The following is a 19,841-nucleotide window of genomic DNA, read 5'->3' on the forward strand; positions in this document are numbered from 1 at the left end:
GAGAGATCACCTCTAGGGTCCAGAACGCTGGGTTCTACTCACAATTTGGCCATTGACTAGCTGGTCCCTCCAGGTTTCAGTTACTTTCCTGCAAAAGGATTTGGGGCTCATCATGTGGCACAGATGGCTCTCTGTTACCTAAGCACATGGGTAGAGGACATTTCTCAATGACCTCTGCACTTTTGGGCGGTCATATGAGTTCCTCCAGGAACACCACCCTTGTCCTGCACACCTTCCTGTGCTCTCTCTGTCCTCAGTCCCCAGATAGCTGCAGTGGGGAACTAGGTCCTGGAAGAGGAAAGGTCACAGGATGGAAGAAACCTGGGTCTCTGAAGGACTGTGTGGAGCAGAGACATTCCAATCCACACTAGACTGTAATGTCAGAAATAAAGTTTTGGCTTAAGATTGAAACCAAACTTCAAACTCAAAGCCAAAGAGATTCAGGGAATAGTGTATAAACTAGCAGTTCTAAGAATGTTTCATAAAGTTCCTCATTTCTCTGAAATTTAAAAATCTACTATTTTTCAAGGGTCAAACCCTACCTCCCTAATGTTTTATCTCCTAAATAAGTGTTTAGAGAAAATTTCTAAAAATATTATTGATGATTACAGAATATTAGAGCTAGGTTAAAGTTTATATACTCAAGTTTCTTCACCTAATGAGGAATGCATTTAGTAGAAAAAGAAAGAGAGAGAGAAAGGAAAAAAAAGAAAGGAAGAAAAAAATGGAAGGAAGAAAGGAGAAGAAAGAGAAAAACTAAACAGAAGGAAGAAAAACCAAAAAAAAGCTATGCTTTATTATTGTGTATACTGCTGTGTACATGTATGATCTTTCTATTCACTTCCTGAAGATTCCTAGTTACAGAAGTGAGAATAGTAAAACTTAAATGTTAGTGACAAATATTTTGGTGAGTGTCTTATGGCTCCCTTTCAGTCTCAAGCCACTGATTCCCTTTGAATCAATGTTGGATTAAGCCAGCAGGCCTCCACACTCTAAGGAGATTTTTAGCAAACTCTTAGGTCAACTGAATGTCTCAAGACACCTTCGAAGGGAACCACATCAGGAAGCACAGCCTGGGGCTGCTTACACAGGATCTGGCTGACCAGGCAGTGAGCATCAAAGGCACTGAAAGATCACAAGACCAGCTCAAAGAGTTCCTACCTTAGAAATTTGTGTAGATACTGGCGGCTGCAGGGAGACCAGGAGAAGACCCCATTCCGTCCTGCCAACGTAGGGGACATGATGTTGCCCTCGGACTTTTTGCACATGTTCCCTTCTCCATCATGAATCATGCCAAAGCTATGAGAAAGAGAGAGATGTTTCTTTCAGAAAAAAAAAAAAAAACAGTTTAAATTATCTAATACCCTCTAACAATTACAAGTCAAGACTGTGAGACTCCCTCACCCCCGTATGCTAGGCAGGCAAAAATAAAAGCCACAACAGCCAATTGGTTGAGAATATTCATGTGTTCAAAGACAGTTTCTGAAGAACGGACCATCCACCAAATTGCCTGAGAGTGTACACCAATATCAAAGCAGAGTAAATGTCCAGATGCCTGAGTTTTGAATGGCGTGGAGGAACTTGGGATCTTCTTGATTAGGCTAACACTGCTCTATGTTGCTTCTTTTTCTCCACACTCTTTTATGCTCAGCAGGATCGTTAGAGTTTCCATGGGTGTTTGTTGGAAATATAGATGCCAGACTTCTACCCAGGAACTGTTGACTCAGAAAAGAGAGATCCAGGCGTCTGAGCTTTCCAAACAAGCTCCCCAGGTGAGTTTGATGCTCACTGCAATTTGGGAACTACAAACAGCTACTGCAACTCACGTGGGCTGACATTCTGTCTCTAGCCCCACCTGGGGATGTTCCAGCTCAAACTATTAGGCCTGCACTACTGGCAGCTGTGATGGATGGGCAGCGCTTGACCTGCATCCCTCTGTCTATTTGGAGAGAGTAGCTCCACGGAAACCCAACAGATGACTATGGCTGAATGTATCTGTGGGTGTCGTTTGAAGCAGCACAGGTTACTTTTATGTGAAAACCACACCACTTTGGAGATCCACACCTGGCTCAGAGTACAGGTACATCTCAAGCTACAGCAGCTATAGGAACCCTTAATAGGGGCCATCAGAGGTGTTCAGAGCCCACGATGCCAATCAACACTCACTTTATAACACCTGAGAAAATGGAGCCGTGCACCTGGGAGAATCACATTTTCCAGGGCTGCTACCTCCCTCACCAGCAGGTCTGCTTCTTCTTCTTAACCTGTGAAAGCTGTAGGAGGGCCCTGAGTACACTCAAGGCTCATTTGAATGATCCCATTTTCAATTATCCTAGAAGAACACAACATACTTCCTTGGGAGATGTTATAGCTCCAAAGACCTCCCATTAAGGTAAATACATTCTGGCAGAGCTAAGCCACTATTGCCATTAACGTCTGGCACCTAGCCATTGTATGGATTCCCTGAGCACAGGGTCCCATTGGTAAGATGCAGAGAAAAGGAGGAAGGCAGGAGAGAGGGAAAGCAAAGAAGGACATGGTGGTTTCTAGTTATGGGGGACATTATGCTGCCAAGAATTCCATAAGGAGTGGATAGAAGGCAGCAGGGACAGGAAGACACCAATGTAGGGGAAAGTCAGCTCCAAACGGTGTCAAGAGAATCTGTACTTGTTACCTAGGCTGAAGACACATTTGTCTATTTAACTGCATTGCTTAGAGCTATTTAGTAATATATTACTAGAAAATAATCAACATTTATAAGCACTCACCATTTTACAGCCGTTATGGTAGGCTTGTAACCTATATTCTAATTTAAAACTCAACACAGTTCTATAAGGTGGCTTTAATATGAAGACAGCAAGACCGAGGACTGGAGAGAGACTTCATCCAGGGTTTCAGAGTCAAGGCTGAAGCCTGGACACTTTGGTGTCAGGGCCTAGCCAGGATTCATGTAATAGTGTAACCTGAACGTGATTGAAGACTGTATCCAAGGAAATCTGGCGTGCAAACACTGCTGAATTTCTGCAAAATTCCTGATCAGTACCAAGGATGATGTAGATGTAGTCATTTTAGCCTCCACCCATTCTCTGAAGTTCTATTAAAGGCAATTAATCAAGGCCAGAGGAACCGCATGGCAGAGGAAATGTGTCATGGCTGTGAAAAAGATTCAGGCTGAAATCCCAAATGGCAGGCTGCCTTAGGGAGAAAAGGGGGAACACAAAATACCAAACTACCCTCCCCTGTCTGACCCTTGAGCTGCTAATAAAGAAGACACATTATGGTCCAGAAATTGCCCTTGAGAAATTTGCTACCGCGTCTACCTATCTTTCTAAGGAATTCAAAATCCACAATGTCCCAAGTCTGGGGAAATCTTGGTCTTCAACTTTTACATTTAAAGTATTTTCAATGATTTTTTTCTAGTATCAAGTCTTAAACTCTGATGCATCAACATCTGAGAGATACATAGCACAATGTAGCTACCCAAGCCTGCAGTGGTATAGTTCTAATTTTGTAGGTTGAGGGTTAGGACCTGGCTTTTGGGCATATTCTAACACACCCCCAGGTGATTCTGATGTCCACCAAAATCTCAGCACCACTATTTCACAATTTGTGTCTCCAATCAGTACAATGCCCACATTTGTAATGCAATGAATGCCAGCAGATCAGCATAAAAGTAGCACACAGTGATCGCATTTAATATCAACATTAATAAAGTCACAGAAGAATGAATAGAACACATTTTGAAGATAAGGTTGCTATTTGGCAACAAAGAAATATAACTATATTCAAATTATGCAGACCAGAGAATGTATCTTGCTCCTGTGCACCATAGTACTTTAAAATGGTTATCATCCCATTTGCTAAAATCGTAAATATATTTTATCTTTTTCTCCCTTACTAGTTCATAAGTTTCTAAAAGACAGAGACTCCTCTTAACTAACCCACTGCCAGTGGACCTGACGGTACATAACAGGTCTCTATTCATGTTTGTTGAGTGAAGAAACGACAACCGTTCCAGCCATAACATACCCAGACATAAACCTAATTTCAGATTAAATTGAATTTGGGAATTGTATTTCAATGTCATGCTTTTATTGTGTTCTACAATATTTTTGAGTGATTCAATTACTCTTGGGAAGTATTTGTTTATTATTAATGACATACTGAGAATGCTGAACAGCCAACCAAGTGTTCATAGAAGCTGTATCACTTATTTCAGGCTGTTCAGGCAGTAGTGGTTAAGGACATGAGACATTCTTTAAAGGAACCATGGGCCAATGTTATCTGGATGTCAAAGTCTACCCTTGGCATAATGATGGCAACCACAGGTAGGACTGAACTGCCCCGAGCCCTGACGCAGGTTTCATGCAGGCGTGTGGAGAAGCACAGCTCATCCTCCATGACAGGCAGAAGGCTGAGCTGAAGACAGCAGTCGTGGGGAACTGAGGGACATGGTCAGGGAAGATAATGGGAGACAGCATGGACTGTGGAGGTGGAGGGACCTCAGTCAGGGTCTTGGCTCTGTCATTCACAAGCTGCTTGATATTGGGCAAATTAACTTGACCTCTTCCAAGCCTCAGTTTCGTCATATACAAAATGGGATAGTAAAACCTTCCTAATGAACTGTACAGAATGCCTGGGACTGTGCACATCACAAGGAAAATTCAAAACTTCTATTCCCTTCTATGATCCAAATGGGGTCTTGGTCAAGTCACATAACACCTAAGTGCCATTCATGGTGGGTATGCGTGTGTGCACGCACGTGTATGGGAAGGTCTGGCCAAATGTCAACGGAGTTCAAATACTTGTTGGACACAGAAACAGAAAAGAAATCCTAAGAGGAAAGACAACCAATGTAAATGGTAAGAACTGATGCTCTGACCTACCACAGCTCCCCAGAGAGCAGCCTAACAATCCTCAGTCCAGATGATGGTTAGAGGGGCTGGCTTTCTCCAATATTCTTCAAGTCTTTAAAAATCACCACATGCCTCCCAGGTGCACTGGAAGATGCCCCAGACTGATGACAGAGCACAGCCACAAACGGGTTGGAGGCACTTATCATCAAATACTGAAAAGGGCATCGCTAGTGACTGTGAGTGAGCTGAATGGTATTTTCAGGTTAACTAGTAGTGACACCAATAGTGACACCAATGCTGCTTTTTTTGTTTTGTTTTTGAGATGGGGTCTGTCTCTGTCACCCAGGCTAGAGTGTGGTGGCATGATCTCGGCTCACTGCAACTTCCACCTCCCGAGTTCAAGCAATTCTCTGCCTCAGTCTCCCAAGTAGCTGGGATTATAGGCACCTGCCACCACACCTGGCTAATTTTTGTATTTTTTAGTAGAGATGGGGTTTCACCATCTTGGCCAGGCTGGTCTTGAACTCCTGACATCATGATCCACCCACCTTGGCCTCCCAAAGTGCTGGGATTCACAGGAGTGAGCCACCATGCCCAGCCCAATGCTGCTTCTTTTAAGAAGGCCTCCCTGATCGTCCCTGTGTGGTCTCTTGTAATACCAACAGCTCTCATTACTTGATCTCTTGCTTGGCATATCTATTTAATCTTTTCTCTTAAACTTTCAAAGGGCGTAGATCACAAGTCTTTTTATAGACTCCTACACAATGCCTTGCTCTCAGAATGCAAACTGTGCCCATTTACTAGGGAAAATGCAAGAGACAGACTGTTGAATAATGAATACTTTTGAACACAGTTAACACATTTGTTTTAATAGAACCTTAATGGTCTCAAATGATAATGCAACTTAGCTATTTAAGCCTATTTTATATAAGTGGAATGTACAGCTCAAACAATGCAACCTAAATTACACTTGCATATATGAATTGCGGAGCAAATAGTGCTCTATTGATTTTGCAGATGGGAAACGTAGGTGAGAGCTGTTAAGGGGACATTCCCTGGTCACTACCAGACTGTGGTAGCACTGTGCTGATCCAGAATCTGAATGCCAGAGCCCCACCCATCAAATGACATGACTTCCCTTAGCAAATGGGAATTTTTCAGATGGATTCATGCACAGATGACATATTCTCCCAAAGGCGCAGTTCAGCCCTTGGTGTATCTGTGCCAGTGCTTCAGCACCAGCATTAGCAAACCACATGTCCTGTGTCAAGTGATTTAACATAACCAGGAAACTCTCCTTTTACCACCAGCTTAATACAAATCCCAATTCAATCTGTTGTACTACAGGAGAATACATATCTCAGTTCTGGTTCCAGTCTCTGCTCCTCTCTTTCCAACACAAATCCAAACACCTGTTCTTAGTAATTTCTATTTTTAGGTCACATTCCCCAGAATAAACTACATGACATTTTGAGATTAAAAAACAAATGGAATTTAGGAGGACAGATTGGATGGACACTAACTAAAATCTTTATTTGAGTTGAAGATTAGAAACCTATGGCTTGCAGGCATGCAGAAGTACTCCTCCATCCCAAATAATGTCCTCTGAATGTCAACAGCACTGAAAAAGTAAAATTTACCTTTGAAGCAGGATGTTTTACATGTTTTTTACAGTAAAAGTCATAATAAATACAGAATTGCTTTTTAATTCTTGAATTACAGAACTCAAAAATTTGACTCTGCTTGGAGCTCATTGATAAAAGCAGACTGCTGATGCTCTGATGTTTGTTCCATGCATCAAACTTACCATTCCCTCTTCCAAAAATTAAACTCACTAAATAAATGAACTGAACAAATGTGTTTATCTTCAGTTCAGTTCAACTAAGATACATGGAGTTTTATCATTGAGTCTTACACATCACAAGCTTTCTCATTTGAAGTGGTGGTCACAGCTAACAACTCATTTGAAATGTTTACTCCTCACGTGTAGCTTGCTCATGCCCTGCATCACTCATTCCCCTACTCCATTCATACACATTTGCTGAATATTCCACACAGTCTCCCCTAAGTTAGTGAGGGCAACAGAGGGACTGTCCCCAGTGGTCTCCATGGTTTGAGCTGTACGTGAAATTGCTCGGCGAATTTTACAAAAAGTGCTCCACAAAGAGCAGATAGTACTATTATCATGACCATTACTACTGTTACTATTATTACCAATCATTTTGGCATTTAGCACATGATAAATACAATATATTTCCTATTTTCTCAACATGGGCAGAAGGGTTTTCGCTGACAAGCTCCAGGTTCTCTGTTTTAGAGAACTTGAAGAAGTCAGGTGTTCAAGAAAGATCTGATACTTTCTGGCAGTTAATCCTATATTAGCAACGGGACTCTCCTTCATCCACATGTAGGGCTTATTTTTATATTTTTTATAAAGGGTCTCATTCTGTCACCCGGGCTGGAGTAGAGTGGTGCAATCTCAACTGACTGCAGCCTCAGCTTCCTGGGGTCAGGAGATTCTCCCACCTCAGCCTCCCAAGTAGCTGGGACTACACAGACGCACACTACCATGCCTGGCTAATTTTTAAAATTTATTGTAGAAAAGGGGTCTTACTATGTTGCCCAGACTGGTCTTGAACTCCTGGGCTCAAGTGATCCTCCCACCTCGGCCTTCCGAAGTGCTGGGTTTGCAGGTGTGAGCCACCGTGCCCAACTGAGCTTCTTTCTTTATTCACATCTAGATTCTGACCTTCCAGGAAAATACATTTTTTTTCTTGTTTGGAGAAAATCTTTTTCCAACTACATCCAATTTGAGTGAGGAAAGGAAATAGTAATAACTGACTTCTAAGAAAAATAAATGCCAACACTGATACTTGTTTGGCACTGAAGACCCACTGAGGGCCTTGTGTTGGATGCCTCGAGTTTAACTTAGCTAAGTTCACCACCTGCAACGGCTGGCACTGCCAATGCCCATATCTCAACTGCTTATCGAACGTTCACTGGCTCAGCCCTCAGTGACTTAAATATTTCTTGCCTTGATTGTTTAATTAAATTCAGGTATGGTTCAGAGGACAGCAAGAGCTTCATGTTGTTACAATAATGAGGGTTTTTGAAGTTTTAACTCTAGCAGACTATTAAAAATACAACTATGATTCAGCTGAAAGCTTTATAAAGTGAAGGTGTAATTTTCTAAGCAATGAAATAGTCAATCATTACCTGCAATGATGAAGGGATCAGTAATAAGATATGAAGCTTCATTTTTCAGGTCATCAGTTTGCACACAGCCAAAGCGTGCAGAACCTTCGCATTAAACACAAGCGCATGTGTATACACATGCACACATACACGTACACACACACACACACACACACTGCTTTGAACAAGTCTGAGGCCTCAGTCCATTTTCCAATAATGGATAAGTTAGCTTTGCAAAACCACAAATCACAAACACTTGCCTTGCTTTTCCTTTTGCCAATAAAATCAGGTTGAAATTTTAAAAAAATAAAAACTTACAATTCCTGGTTGTAAATTTTTCCAGGAGAAATTTCAAGTATTGTTTCAGCATAGCAGGAAAATATTTGCATTCCAGCTGGTGGTTCTGGTATTAATCAGGGTGATTGCAGGAAGTCCTCAGCTGCTTGGGCAGCAAGTGGGCCCTTGAATTTTTTATTTAATAGATGGCACTTCAAGGTAAAGCAGCTCACAGAACTTTTAGCCCCAGAAATTGTATTAAGAATAATAGTTTCCACAAATAATTGCTAGAAATTGTTCACTCTACAATTGTAAGCATTTCATGTAAGGTGAAAACACTAATGACCCACCACCCATTGCTGAGGCCACCAACCTAGGACTGGCCTCTGTGTTGAGCCCCCAGGCTCATGGGGCTCCCTGAGACTTTTATTTCAGAACCATTAACGGTGCAGTCACGGTGGAGTAACAGAGGCAAATCAGTTCCTAGAGGCCTGCCCGATCTCTTGTCAGTACCCATGCTTCCAAACTCTGCTTGGAGTACCAATGAAAAATAGCATCTCTATAAATTGTAAATACACACACACACACACACACACACACACATACATACATACAAGAACACAAACACGAGGGTAACAGCAGGAAGCAATGGGAGGGTTGACACTGTTCTTCATCATTTAGAGTCCCCTGTTAGCAGCTAACCACGGAATGAGATCAGCCCACCAGACCAAGTTCAAAACACAGGACAGAGGAATAGGGGCAGATACAGCTATCCTCAATCTTACGCACAGGTGTACACAGGAGTGTCAGAGAAAGACCCAGGGACATGGAAACTTGTACATTGCTGTGGCTTTAAAATGTGCATAGCCTAAGCAACACGGTGAAACCCCATCTCTCCAGAAATTACAAAAATTAGCCAAGCATGGTGGTGCATGCCTGTAGTTCCATCTACTTGGGAGGTTGAGGTGGGAGGATTGCTTGAGCCCAGGAAGCAGATATTGCAATGAGCTGAGGTCATGCCACTATACTCCAGGCTGATTGACAGAGTGAACCTGTCTCAAAATAAGTAAATAAATAAAAATAAAATTTGCATGATGTGGCACATAGAAACAGAAATCCTAAGTGACAGCATTTTATAACTGTCAATGGCATTCTCGTTGGATATATGTGAATTCCCTTCATGGACTTGATGTGATAAGTCAATATTTCTATGGAAATCATCCAGTAAGGAAAACACATGGGACGTCATCCTCCCATGGAGATGCACTTACTTGTGTCCAGACTCATGGGCAATGGTGAAGGCCAGTCCAAGACCTGTATCTTCATTAATTGTGCAGCTGCGATATTTACTACACATTCCACTTATGGGTGCAAATCCTATGAAGGACAAAGATCAAAAGAATACAGAGCAGTGTTGTAATAAAATAAAGCATGGTATATTTATTTTCTTCCCCTTAGTGAAATTTAGTTCTTGTGTTCATATGGGGAAATATGTAACGGGAAGCACTTAGATAACCATATAAAGGGCATTTGATAACGTAGGGGAAGGGATTCCATTGCAGGGAGCCCAAGGACTCTCTGTATTGTGGAACACAATTCATGGTTCTATGTAATGTTCCTGGTACAGGCTCTAACTGGGGCAAAACAGAGAGGGGAATCTATTGCAGATGGAGGAAAGTCTTTGCCTTATTCTAAACATCTATGTTCCCAAAAGACCAAGTGAAAAAGTGCTGTAGAGAACGGGTGTGCTGGGAGGTCCCCAAGACCACCCCCGGCTTTAATGATTCACATCTGTCATAATGAGCATTTGTCCCACTCACAGTTATTATTTAATATTGCAAAAGGATACAGGAAAAAATCATCCAAGGGAAAACACATGGGCAGAAGTCAGGAGGAAAACAGGCACACACATCTGGGGGTCCTTTCCCCGCAGAGTCACACAGGATGTGCTCTCTTCCTCAGCAACGAGTAGTGACAGCGACGGTGAATGTTGTCCACCAGCGTCACTCATTAGAAACTCAGGGTCCAGGGTTTTCTCTGGGAGCTGGTCACATAGGCACCCACTGCCTGAAGTGTGCCAGAATTCTAGACCCTCAGAAGGAAACCACACTGTACACACACAATGTAGGCACAATGAGCCACTGGTTGGAGGTAGGGCAGTGGGAGCCATCCTACAACCTGAGTTCTCGCAGGCCAGTCAAGAGCCAGCGGGGTAAGCAGACCTGTCTAAGGACAAGCAGCCAGGACACCACGTTAACTTGTTTTTGCACAATAAGACTAACTGCTGTTAAATTGGGGTTTATCTAAAAGTTTTTATAAATAAAACCCCTTCCTCCCTAAGAACTTGGGAAGAAATGGAGAGTTAGAAGAAATGTTCAGCAGAGTCCTGGTCAGTAGCACAGTGTTTCACACAGACCATCTGGAAAAATCCCAAAGTGCTGCCTCTAAGTCACACCCAGCCCTGTAAATGTCTAAAACACTGCTAAGATTGAGACACAGAGAAGTGAAAAAAACAGGAAATAAAATATGGTCATAGTAACTCCACAAATACACATCAATGTACTATTTCCACCAGATAATGAGAAAGCCTTCGATTTACCCATCCCATTCTCACAAATAGTAGAAGAAACAGAAAAAAAATATGTATTTATTATGTTAGAAGAGATAGGAACTCTGAAATCTGTGAGAGACATTCACTTGTTCAATAATCAGTCTTGATGAATGCGAACATACTTCTATGTTTGGCTAAAGTTTGTACAGGGAAGTGGGTCTTTACACCTTCACTAAGAAGCTGCTACTGCTTATTAACAAGGAACAAGGGCAAAAATACTCAACACTCTGTGCCACGGCCAGGGGTGCACATTCCACACATGGTCCTCACACTCTGCTGGAGGTTCTCACCCAAAGTGTCACAGGGTTCATTCTTCCAGGAACATATATCCAGGCCAGTCAGTAAGATGGCGTGGTCATGACGAGTCCCGTCTTTCCCCATCAATCCAGACTGCCACTGGCAGAAGCTACTTAAGGTGTGGTCTGCGTGATGACTTATCACCAGCCCTGGCTGTGCAAGAGACAAGGACCAAGGACCCCATGATAATGGAGAGAAAACATGTTATAATGCATTGGCATCACAGCAAATTATCATTGACCTGGATTTCAAATACATGGCTGGATCTGGATGGCATATAAGTTAATGCATGTATTTTATGTATTCTATAAAACCTGTACAGATCCAGTGTACACATTTATGGACGTTTCTCTAGTTCCATACATAAACAATTGAAATGTATCTGGCCGATCCTGAATGCATGTTCAATGACCCAAGAAAGATTACTTCTGCGCATGAACGTTTTGTATTCAAAAATCTTTAAAAAACACTTTTCAAAATTAAGTAAAGCCACAGAATCATTTATACCTGGCTTTGCACATACATATACAAAAACACGTCTAGACAGCAATATGTTTATCTCATAACCAAATTAAGCAAGTGGGATTTCCAATAAATAAGTCTTTTAATATTTCTTATTACAGTGTTCAATGAAATATCTTTTCTTCAAAGGCAGCATATTTCTGAGAGGAGGTAGGTCAGTTGGTAAAGCTTTGTTTCTGGAAAATAAACTGCAACGAAAAGGAGACTTTGCAAGCCATGTTCAACTTCCTCTGTCTCTATCAAGTTCGGATAACACAACAAGAAGTAACAGGGTGTAGAACATTGGAACTCTTGGGAACGGAAGAATTTGAGACATAGAAGAACATGCATCAGACCAGGCTGCACCAAGTTTTTTGAATCTTATTCACTGGCATGCTCAATTTTCCTATGGCTGGTTGGACAACACCAGGTTTAATTACCTCAACTTCAGGACACTGACTTGTTTAAAGCTTTCACTGTTAGAATGTCGTATTGAAATTTTTGTCTCTCAGTCACTGAATACGTTTTCTGCTGAAATGTTTATTTTGTTTTTCCAGAAAGTCAAATATACCCAAGTTAAACGCTACACATAAACATGGGGGCATGCCTTGCGTTCTTTAGCAGGTGATTTCCAGGAAAACTGCATTAATTAAAGTTAACACAGGTGTACGATCAAACGATAACCTCACTTATTCTTTGCAGCTTGGATGAATTCCAAGGCGAAAATGTTTTAATACAAGGAATAATTAACCTGTCACCTGAGAAGCCCGGCATGTTCAGCAGCCCTCTCCCCAACTGCGCACTCACACAAAAGACAATGAGGTCGTATCTTCCCTGACTAGTCAGACTAGAAATAGCCCGTCCACACATGCCCCAACCCTGCACAGAAAAAGAGCAGCATCCCAGGACTTTAACATCGAAGGCATCTTAGATCTTATGAATGATCTCAGGTTTCATCTAAAAAATTCTTTGTTTTATAAATAAGAAAACTGTGGCTAAAAGGGGACTCTGAAAATGTCAGCAAGGGTGGAGCTGAGGCTGGGCACTTGGCTACTGTCTAGCACCCACTCTTCTTCACTCAGTCAATGATTAGCTTGGGGAAAAATGGAAGTGAGAGCCTTTTGTGCCTATAACGCCTCCCCATTACTTATGCCGCGAGGTGTTCATGTCCATCCTCACTGTGAAGGGACCACCTCTATGCATTTACAGGGGTCACAAATGAAGGCAAAGGATCTTTAACACACTGCTACCAAGATCCAGTGTAATCTGGGTTTTTAAAGCATGCAGTGAGGGAAACGCACTTGAGAGTCCATAGAAATCTTAATAAAAATAAAAATCTCAGACTGCAAATGGTGGCAAATGGTGAGGGTTAAGAGCTGGGAGATAATCGAATAAAAAGCAGAAAGGGCTCATTGCCACTGGCATCCTGAAAGCTCATGATGGCTAAGATATATTGTGTGCTATGTATTCGTAGTGTGTGTCCCACCTATATGCTGAAGGCAGCTTTTACATGCCATTTTCTTACAGGCCAATTAAAGGATAATTTCTTACCACTTTTGCACAAAAAAACCCCACAAAAACTCCAAAAAAAGTTTAAAAGAATTGAAAAGACACTCATTTGCAGTAAAACACAAAATATTAAATACTTGTTGCCCTCGAGAGAGAAGAACCCATAGAACAATTACATTAAAGAAAAACGCATTATTTTGCATTTACTTTTCTGGAAGTAGAAAGAGTAGATAGTTTCAAATAAACTACCTGTTCATCCTCTAGAAGAATCAGACCTACAATTGCAATGTTGATGTTTCCTCCTATTGTTCCATCTTTGAATAAAGCAGATACCTGAAAAAGACAGGAAATCCATGTTAGCCCCATAAATGGCATTTCCCCCCATACTTACTAGTGGGCCTAGAATCCAAAGCTCTTGTTCTTCAATGACAGAGCAATGTTAATTTTCTTGTATTTTAAGCAGACAGATATATTAATCATATCCCTGTAAAAAGCCGAAGCTTCAGATGGGAGTGGGGTCCACCTCTTACTGTTAAACACCTATGAAAGGATCACAAGACTGTGAGTTGGTAAGTGTTCCTCTTAGAATATAAAGAGGATTTTTAAGCTAATCATGATGACTACAGAAACCAATCACTTCTCAAGCTCTTTTGGCAAGGAATTCCACAAGTGCAAGAGAAACTCGTGCACTTACGGGATTCCAAGAGGATACAAGAAAGAGAAGGAAAAAATCGTGGTAATGAGATGATGAGAGAAAGACACAAACATTAGAGATGATAGATCATGGAAGTGGAAATGAATGACCAGAGTGGCATTTGGGGTGGTGAGCAGGAACAGCACGACTACCATGGAATGCAACCTGAAGCGATTTGGCACTGAGCTGTGGAAATATTGGAAAAGCTCTACAGAAGAGTGGCAAACACTTCCACACATCAGAGCAGTTTGCTGAGGACAACAGGGCAATGCTTCGACCCCGTGTGGTGGGAAGGTGGCTCTATTTCACTGCCTCCTTGGCTTCCTGGGAGACCAGAAACCGAGTGGTTCAGTCTACCAAAAATGACACTAGCCATAGTAATCACATGACATCATGGAAAAATGGGCACATTCAGGGGTACTCTGTTTATTGAGGCAGAAGAATGTAAAGACATACTTTTAAAATATTGTCATTAAAACTATTGTTAAAATCACACTTTGGTGACCCAAGATTTTGTCTTCTGTTACTTAGATTTAACGTACATGAAATGAGGCTTAGTATATCTCTCATCACTCTTCAGTGATCAATACAGCTGACAATTTGAGACACAAACACATTTAACCTGAGATGATATTCTAAAAGGTTGCACTTTCCCCCTGTTTTTATAGATAAAATAATTTATATTTAGCATTTGAACATTAATATTTCTAAAAAGTTGGGCATTTCTATAGAGCCATCTAAAATCACACATCTAATGCTGATAATCAGATTTACTGCACTACAGCATCCCCTTAGAGATTTCCAGTAAATATTTCCAGTAAATAGACACTAGTAAGCCCAAAACATCTCATAGGCTTACAGAGGCTTGTTGAGAGGGTCAAATGATTTTTTCCTACTGAATTAGTCTATGAAGTTCTGAAAATGGCTCTTTTCATTGGAGCATGGAAAACTAAATGAGTTATCACCAGTAAAATATTTCTCATATATGAAACATCAATCCACAGGTAACAAGTAAATCCACATGTTTCTTATATGAAACATCAATACACACACACACACACACACACACACACACCCCATGAAGTGCAATGACACAGATGGCCTCAACTGGAAGGACGATCCTACCATGTTGAGTATCGTGAGCACGTAGGTCGTGATATTTTCATGGCCGTGGTTTTGCATCATCTTTTTGTCGACCACCACCAAGGTCTCCACGTTCAGTTCTTCATTTCTATGGGACCTCAGAAGAGAGCGCTTATGCCGTAAGCAAGACTTATACTCATCTGGCAAGATGAAGAGGTCTTCCTTGGGAGGCTGGGGCATGTCTATGGAGGGACATATGGAGGGCAAATGAAAGCATAAGTCACACACAAAATCAGAGCCATAACTCATCATAGAGAAATTTGGTCTCAAAAATGAACGCTTATGATAAAAACCACATAACCTTTAAAACCTTGTGATGCAGAAGCTTGTATGAAAGTAGCATCCTAAATTTAAGTAAAATTCATGTAGTCTAGGCGTCATGGAAATCGTGGCTGTATTTCCCTTTATATCATTTCATCCTAATTTAAAACAGCAAGAAAGGGCACTCTTTGACTCTGACTCCTAGCATCTGGTAGCAAAAGGGTTCAAAAACTTTGAGCATAGGGATTTGTAGAACAGATTCCTCTGCAAAGACAAAGCAATGGAACAAATAATTACAAGAACACGAGCTGGCTGGCTTGCACTGTTTTCCTACTTGAAGACTTTTAATGACTTGACAATGTTTAAAGTTGATTTCAATGTCTGGACACATAACTAGCTTGTCTACACTGTTTCCAGTGGATTATAAAATGCTTGAGGCAGCTCCACTTCACTGAAGAGCTTAATTTCCTAGAAAGTACCATAAATATTTATGTAATTTGATTAGAAGACAAAGCATACACTTTTCTCTTGAAGTAATCCCTTTAAAAATATTTTTGGCATGTATAATCGTTAGGTTAACACTACATTGAAAACAATTAGGTTTAGTGGATGCCTCAGAAAATGTGGTTAAAATTGTTTCATGTGAAACTGGACTTCAAAAAGCCCAGATATTTAGGTGGCGTGCACACAAAATCTATGCAGACTGTATTCGAGGAGCATACTGTAAGCAGATGCTATTTTGTTTGACTAGTGCATCCAACACATTTTATTTTCCTTTGCTAACATACTTCCAAAACTAAATAAAGCTTTTGGAGAATAATAATGATACCAGCTAATGTTTACTGAGCACTCATCATTTGCCATTAATGTTTATGCAATGCCCACAGGTGTGAGCCCCACCCTAGGCGATGTCTCTGTGTAACTCGTGCAGTCTGTACCCCAGCCTGAGCACGGGGTTCTAAGGATGAGGTCGTGAAGGCAGAGGAGAGGAACATGACTTGCTCACACCCCTTCCTTCGAAAGTGTTGGAAATGGCTATCAGATTTGGACAGTGTGGTCCTAGAGCTCTTGTTCTTAATTACCACTGGTGGAAAAATGTCTTTAGGATGAAAACAACATGTTAGCACAGGACCCAGCAGCTGCAGGTCCTCAGTATTGGGGGCAGGGGTCAGAAACTCCGTGGGGTGGTGATCTCATGGGCCTTGGCTCTGAAAACCCCTCAGCAAATGACTGCCCCTTACTACGGAGCTTGCAACATTGTCCCCAGAACACACAGGTCCCAGCTGCACACCCACCATCACCTGAAGGGCAGCCAGTCCACTAATCAGCCTGAGGTCCAACCTCACTATTGGTTTTCAGCAAATCAACCTGCCTCTGTTTGCCCTTTTCCACCGAAAAATGCCTGAGTGAACACAGAAAAGGCTCCCATTTTCGGAACAGGAGACTCTAACAGGAAAGAACCATTGTAAGTGTGAATTCCACCAAGACAGAAGAGCAGGACTGCTCTGAGTTCAAGGGAAAGTCCAAAAGCCTCAGGGACAACATGGAAATATCAATGCACAGATGGCACAGGGCCCTGACGATGTGCCCATGCACAGGTGACACAAGGCCTTGAGGTGCATCATGCGTAGGTGACACAGTGTCCTGGGGGGTGCATCTGTGCATTGGTGACATGGGGCCCTGGGGGTAGAGTGTATTCACGCACAGGTGACACGAGGACCTGACCTGGGGGTGCGTCCATGAACAGGTGACACAGGGCCCTGAAGATGCACGCACCAGTGGGAAGAACTGCTGTCAATTCTGTTGATTCTGCCCACTTTTCCGGGGACTGGGCTGGTCACATGGCCCCTGGCCACTCGAGGCCCAGGAGTGCAGTACCGTCACCAGCATAGCCCAGAGGGGACAGAAATATGTGGCAAACTAAGCAGCAGGATGTCAATCACCAATGTTCCCCACCTCCAAGAGGCATTTTGTTGAGCTTTCTTTCTCTAGTTTTATTGTGAAGACCATGGGAACTTTTTTAAACTTTTCAAATACAAACTGTATTATAGAGTTTAGTATCCTTTTTCAAATAACTGCCTTTCACTTACCACCACTATTACGATTCTGAAATGTCTCTCAAGGCAACATACACTACACACACACACACACACACACACTCACATGCCTATGCACACATGCCCAGATGTGGACACCACTGAGGGTCATCTCTACCGCCTTGCACACACAGCTGTGCCTAAGCTGTGCCACCAGCCTGAGTGATGGTGACCACCTTCAGAGAGGAATGAAAGGATCACAGTTCTCTCACAATGGTCTGCATTGCTTGATGTTTTCAAGGTCCACTGCAGCATCTGCTTAAGAGCCTGGTGTGTGGTCTGTCAAAGCGGTTAAGACGGCCCTGCTATCTCTCCTGCTGAGATCCAGGTGTGTGGGCCACTTTATCTCCTTGGTATATGGAATGTGTCCTGCTCTGACCACACCCATACCATGAGCCCTGGCAGCAGAGTCCTGGCTCTGACCTTGTGGATGCCTCCAGCATGCATCTGGGTCCTGACCTGCCAGTCAAGGCAGCCTCGGGCAGCTGTTGCTGATATGCACACCCTTTTCAAACACTCACCCAACCTCAGGATTCCCAACTCTCTCAGCCTCCTGCTCACCTCCCTTCGTTCTCAGCATGGTTCTTCCTGCTACCTCCCCTACACCTGAGCCCACTAAGCTCATCTGGCTGTGACGTTTTCAAGTCATCTGAATGCAGCATATGACTTTTGGGGGTAGGATGAAATGGGTTTGGAGGATGCAAAGGCACTGATGGTTTAACAAGCACTAATTCTGTTGTTGTAGGTGCCAAGAGATTTTTGTTCATTCACTCATTCAATGAGATTCACTAAGCACTTGCAACAGGTCTGCCTCTATTCAGGGTGCTGGGTAGAGCAGTCATAGAAACCAACCAAGCAGGAAACGATGGGCTGGGGGGAGCAGGGGCTGTCCAGAGGCTCCTGGGGAAGGTTCACCCAGTGATGTTTGAGGAGAGAGCTCAAGGAAGTGAGGCACATCCCACAAAGTACCCCACTTCGATTCCTGAATTTCTGAGAGGTTTCTACATAAAATGTAAATAACAAGTCATTTCCTAAATGGTCATGACAAAAAAGACTTTGATAAAGCCTCGTGATAAATTCTAGGTATATTATGTCACACTGAGTCTGCCCTTTTGATGTGGTAATGTATATAAGTATGCATATAAATGAATTGCCTCAGCAGGAAAACTATGTGGACTTGAATAAATTGAAACCTCAAAAATATAGAAGGACTGAGTAGTGATGCCAGGGTTCTTTTGAAGATGTCTGGTAGATTCTTCACTTCTGCACACTGTGTCATTTAATCTGCCCAGGAAAGAGTTCCTAAAAAACATCATTTACCATTATCCATCCATCTGCTATGGAGAGACGTCCCGTGCTGAACTTACAGATAAGGGACTCTCTCTGGAATCATTGCTTCAGTTTAGCAACGACAGATCAATAGATTTCACCTCGTGGCAGACACGCTTTGAAGAAAATGTACAAGGTTCCATCAGCTTACATAAATGTCAGAATCACTAAATACACGCAAAGATTCGCCCTTACATACATTTCTTGCGTCTTCCACAGAAATGCTGTTTTTGTGGCAGTCCCAGGTGAAGGTCACCGCTGTGCAGGGGTTGATGCGCCAGCTCCCACGTCCTGGAGGTCACCAGGACCTCACTGGCCCCAGGAGCGTGGGGCTCTGTGGATCTCTTATATAGTATGTGGGATGGGGAGCTGCCCTGGGCAGCGCTGCTGAGTTTCCACAAGAGGTGTGAAGGAAGTGGCTTTAGGAAGTAATCTGCCTCTTCTGTTCGTATCATGCCTGACTGGAAAAAATAAAAGGAAAGACAGAAAACACAATTAAGACTTTCTGTTTGAAGCCAGGGCCGATTCTCCAAGCACCGCATTTGTTATTATTCTCTGGGAAGCATGCTCTTCCCTCCAGTGAGAGCGAACACTGGAAAGGTTCAGAGACCCCGGCTGAGAGTTAGCAATGGGAAAGGCCTCACACACAGCCTGAGCTCTCTGGCTCTGCATTCCTGCAGAAAGGCCGGCGTGGAGCTGCTTCAGGACTGGACTCCAGGAATGAGAAAGCGACAGAGGGTGCACAGCATACCAAAGTCAGTTAATTTACACCAAAAGTAATGACGGTGCAAGAAAGAACACCTGCACACTTAAATATTAAATATCCATATTGGTGAGGGGTCTCAGATAAAGCAACAAAAATTAGAATCCTAATAGGGTAATGTGCAAAACTCTGTTAAAGCGAATTTGAAAACAAAACCAATGTTACACTTTCTAGAAAAGTGTAACTTAACAAAATTAATCCTGAGGAAAGCATAAAACAATTTTCTTGGGGAATCTGGAAGGTTTTTCTAAGCAAGATATTAAAGGAAATAGGAAAGCAGTGATTTTATAAAAATACTAAAAATGTCTGT

At 42.4% G+C, this 19,841-nt stretch overlaps 1 protein-coding gene across 1 annotated transcript in view; it reads right to left on the reverse strand.

The window, feature by feature from the left end:
* The window catches only part of ADAMTS16 (ADAM metallopeptidase with thrombospondin type 1 motif, 16), a 192,356-nt gene that overhangs the window by 129,618 nt on the left and 42,897 nt on the right, over positions 1-19,841 (reverse strand). The window contains exons 4-9 of the mRNA XM_011969411.1: positions 18,968-19,229; positions 15,065-15,264; positions 13,495-13,578; positions 11,229-11,388; positions 9,599-9,704; positions 1,162-1,299 (exon numbers count right to left, since the gene is read on the reverse strand). Of these exons, the coding sequence (XP_011824801.1) occupies positions 1,162-1,299; positions 9,599-9,704; positions 11,229-11,388; positions 13,495-13,578; positions 15,065-15,264; positions 18,968-19,229 (950 nt within the window). The remainder of the gene's footprint in view (positions 1-1,161; positions 1,300-9,598; positions 9,705-11,228; positions 11,389-13,494; positions 13,579-15,064; positions 15,265-18,967; positions 19,230-19,841) is intronic.

Source organism: Mandrillus leucophaeus, unplaced genomic scaffold (genome assembly GCF_000951045.1).
Source record: "Mandrillus leucophaeus isolate KB7577 unplaced genomic scaffold, Mleu.le_1.0 Scaffold89, whole genome shotgun sequence".
Lineage (NCBI taxonomy): Eukaryota > Metazoa > Chordata > Mammalia > Primates > Cercopithecidae > Mandrillus > Mandrillus leucophaeus.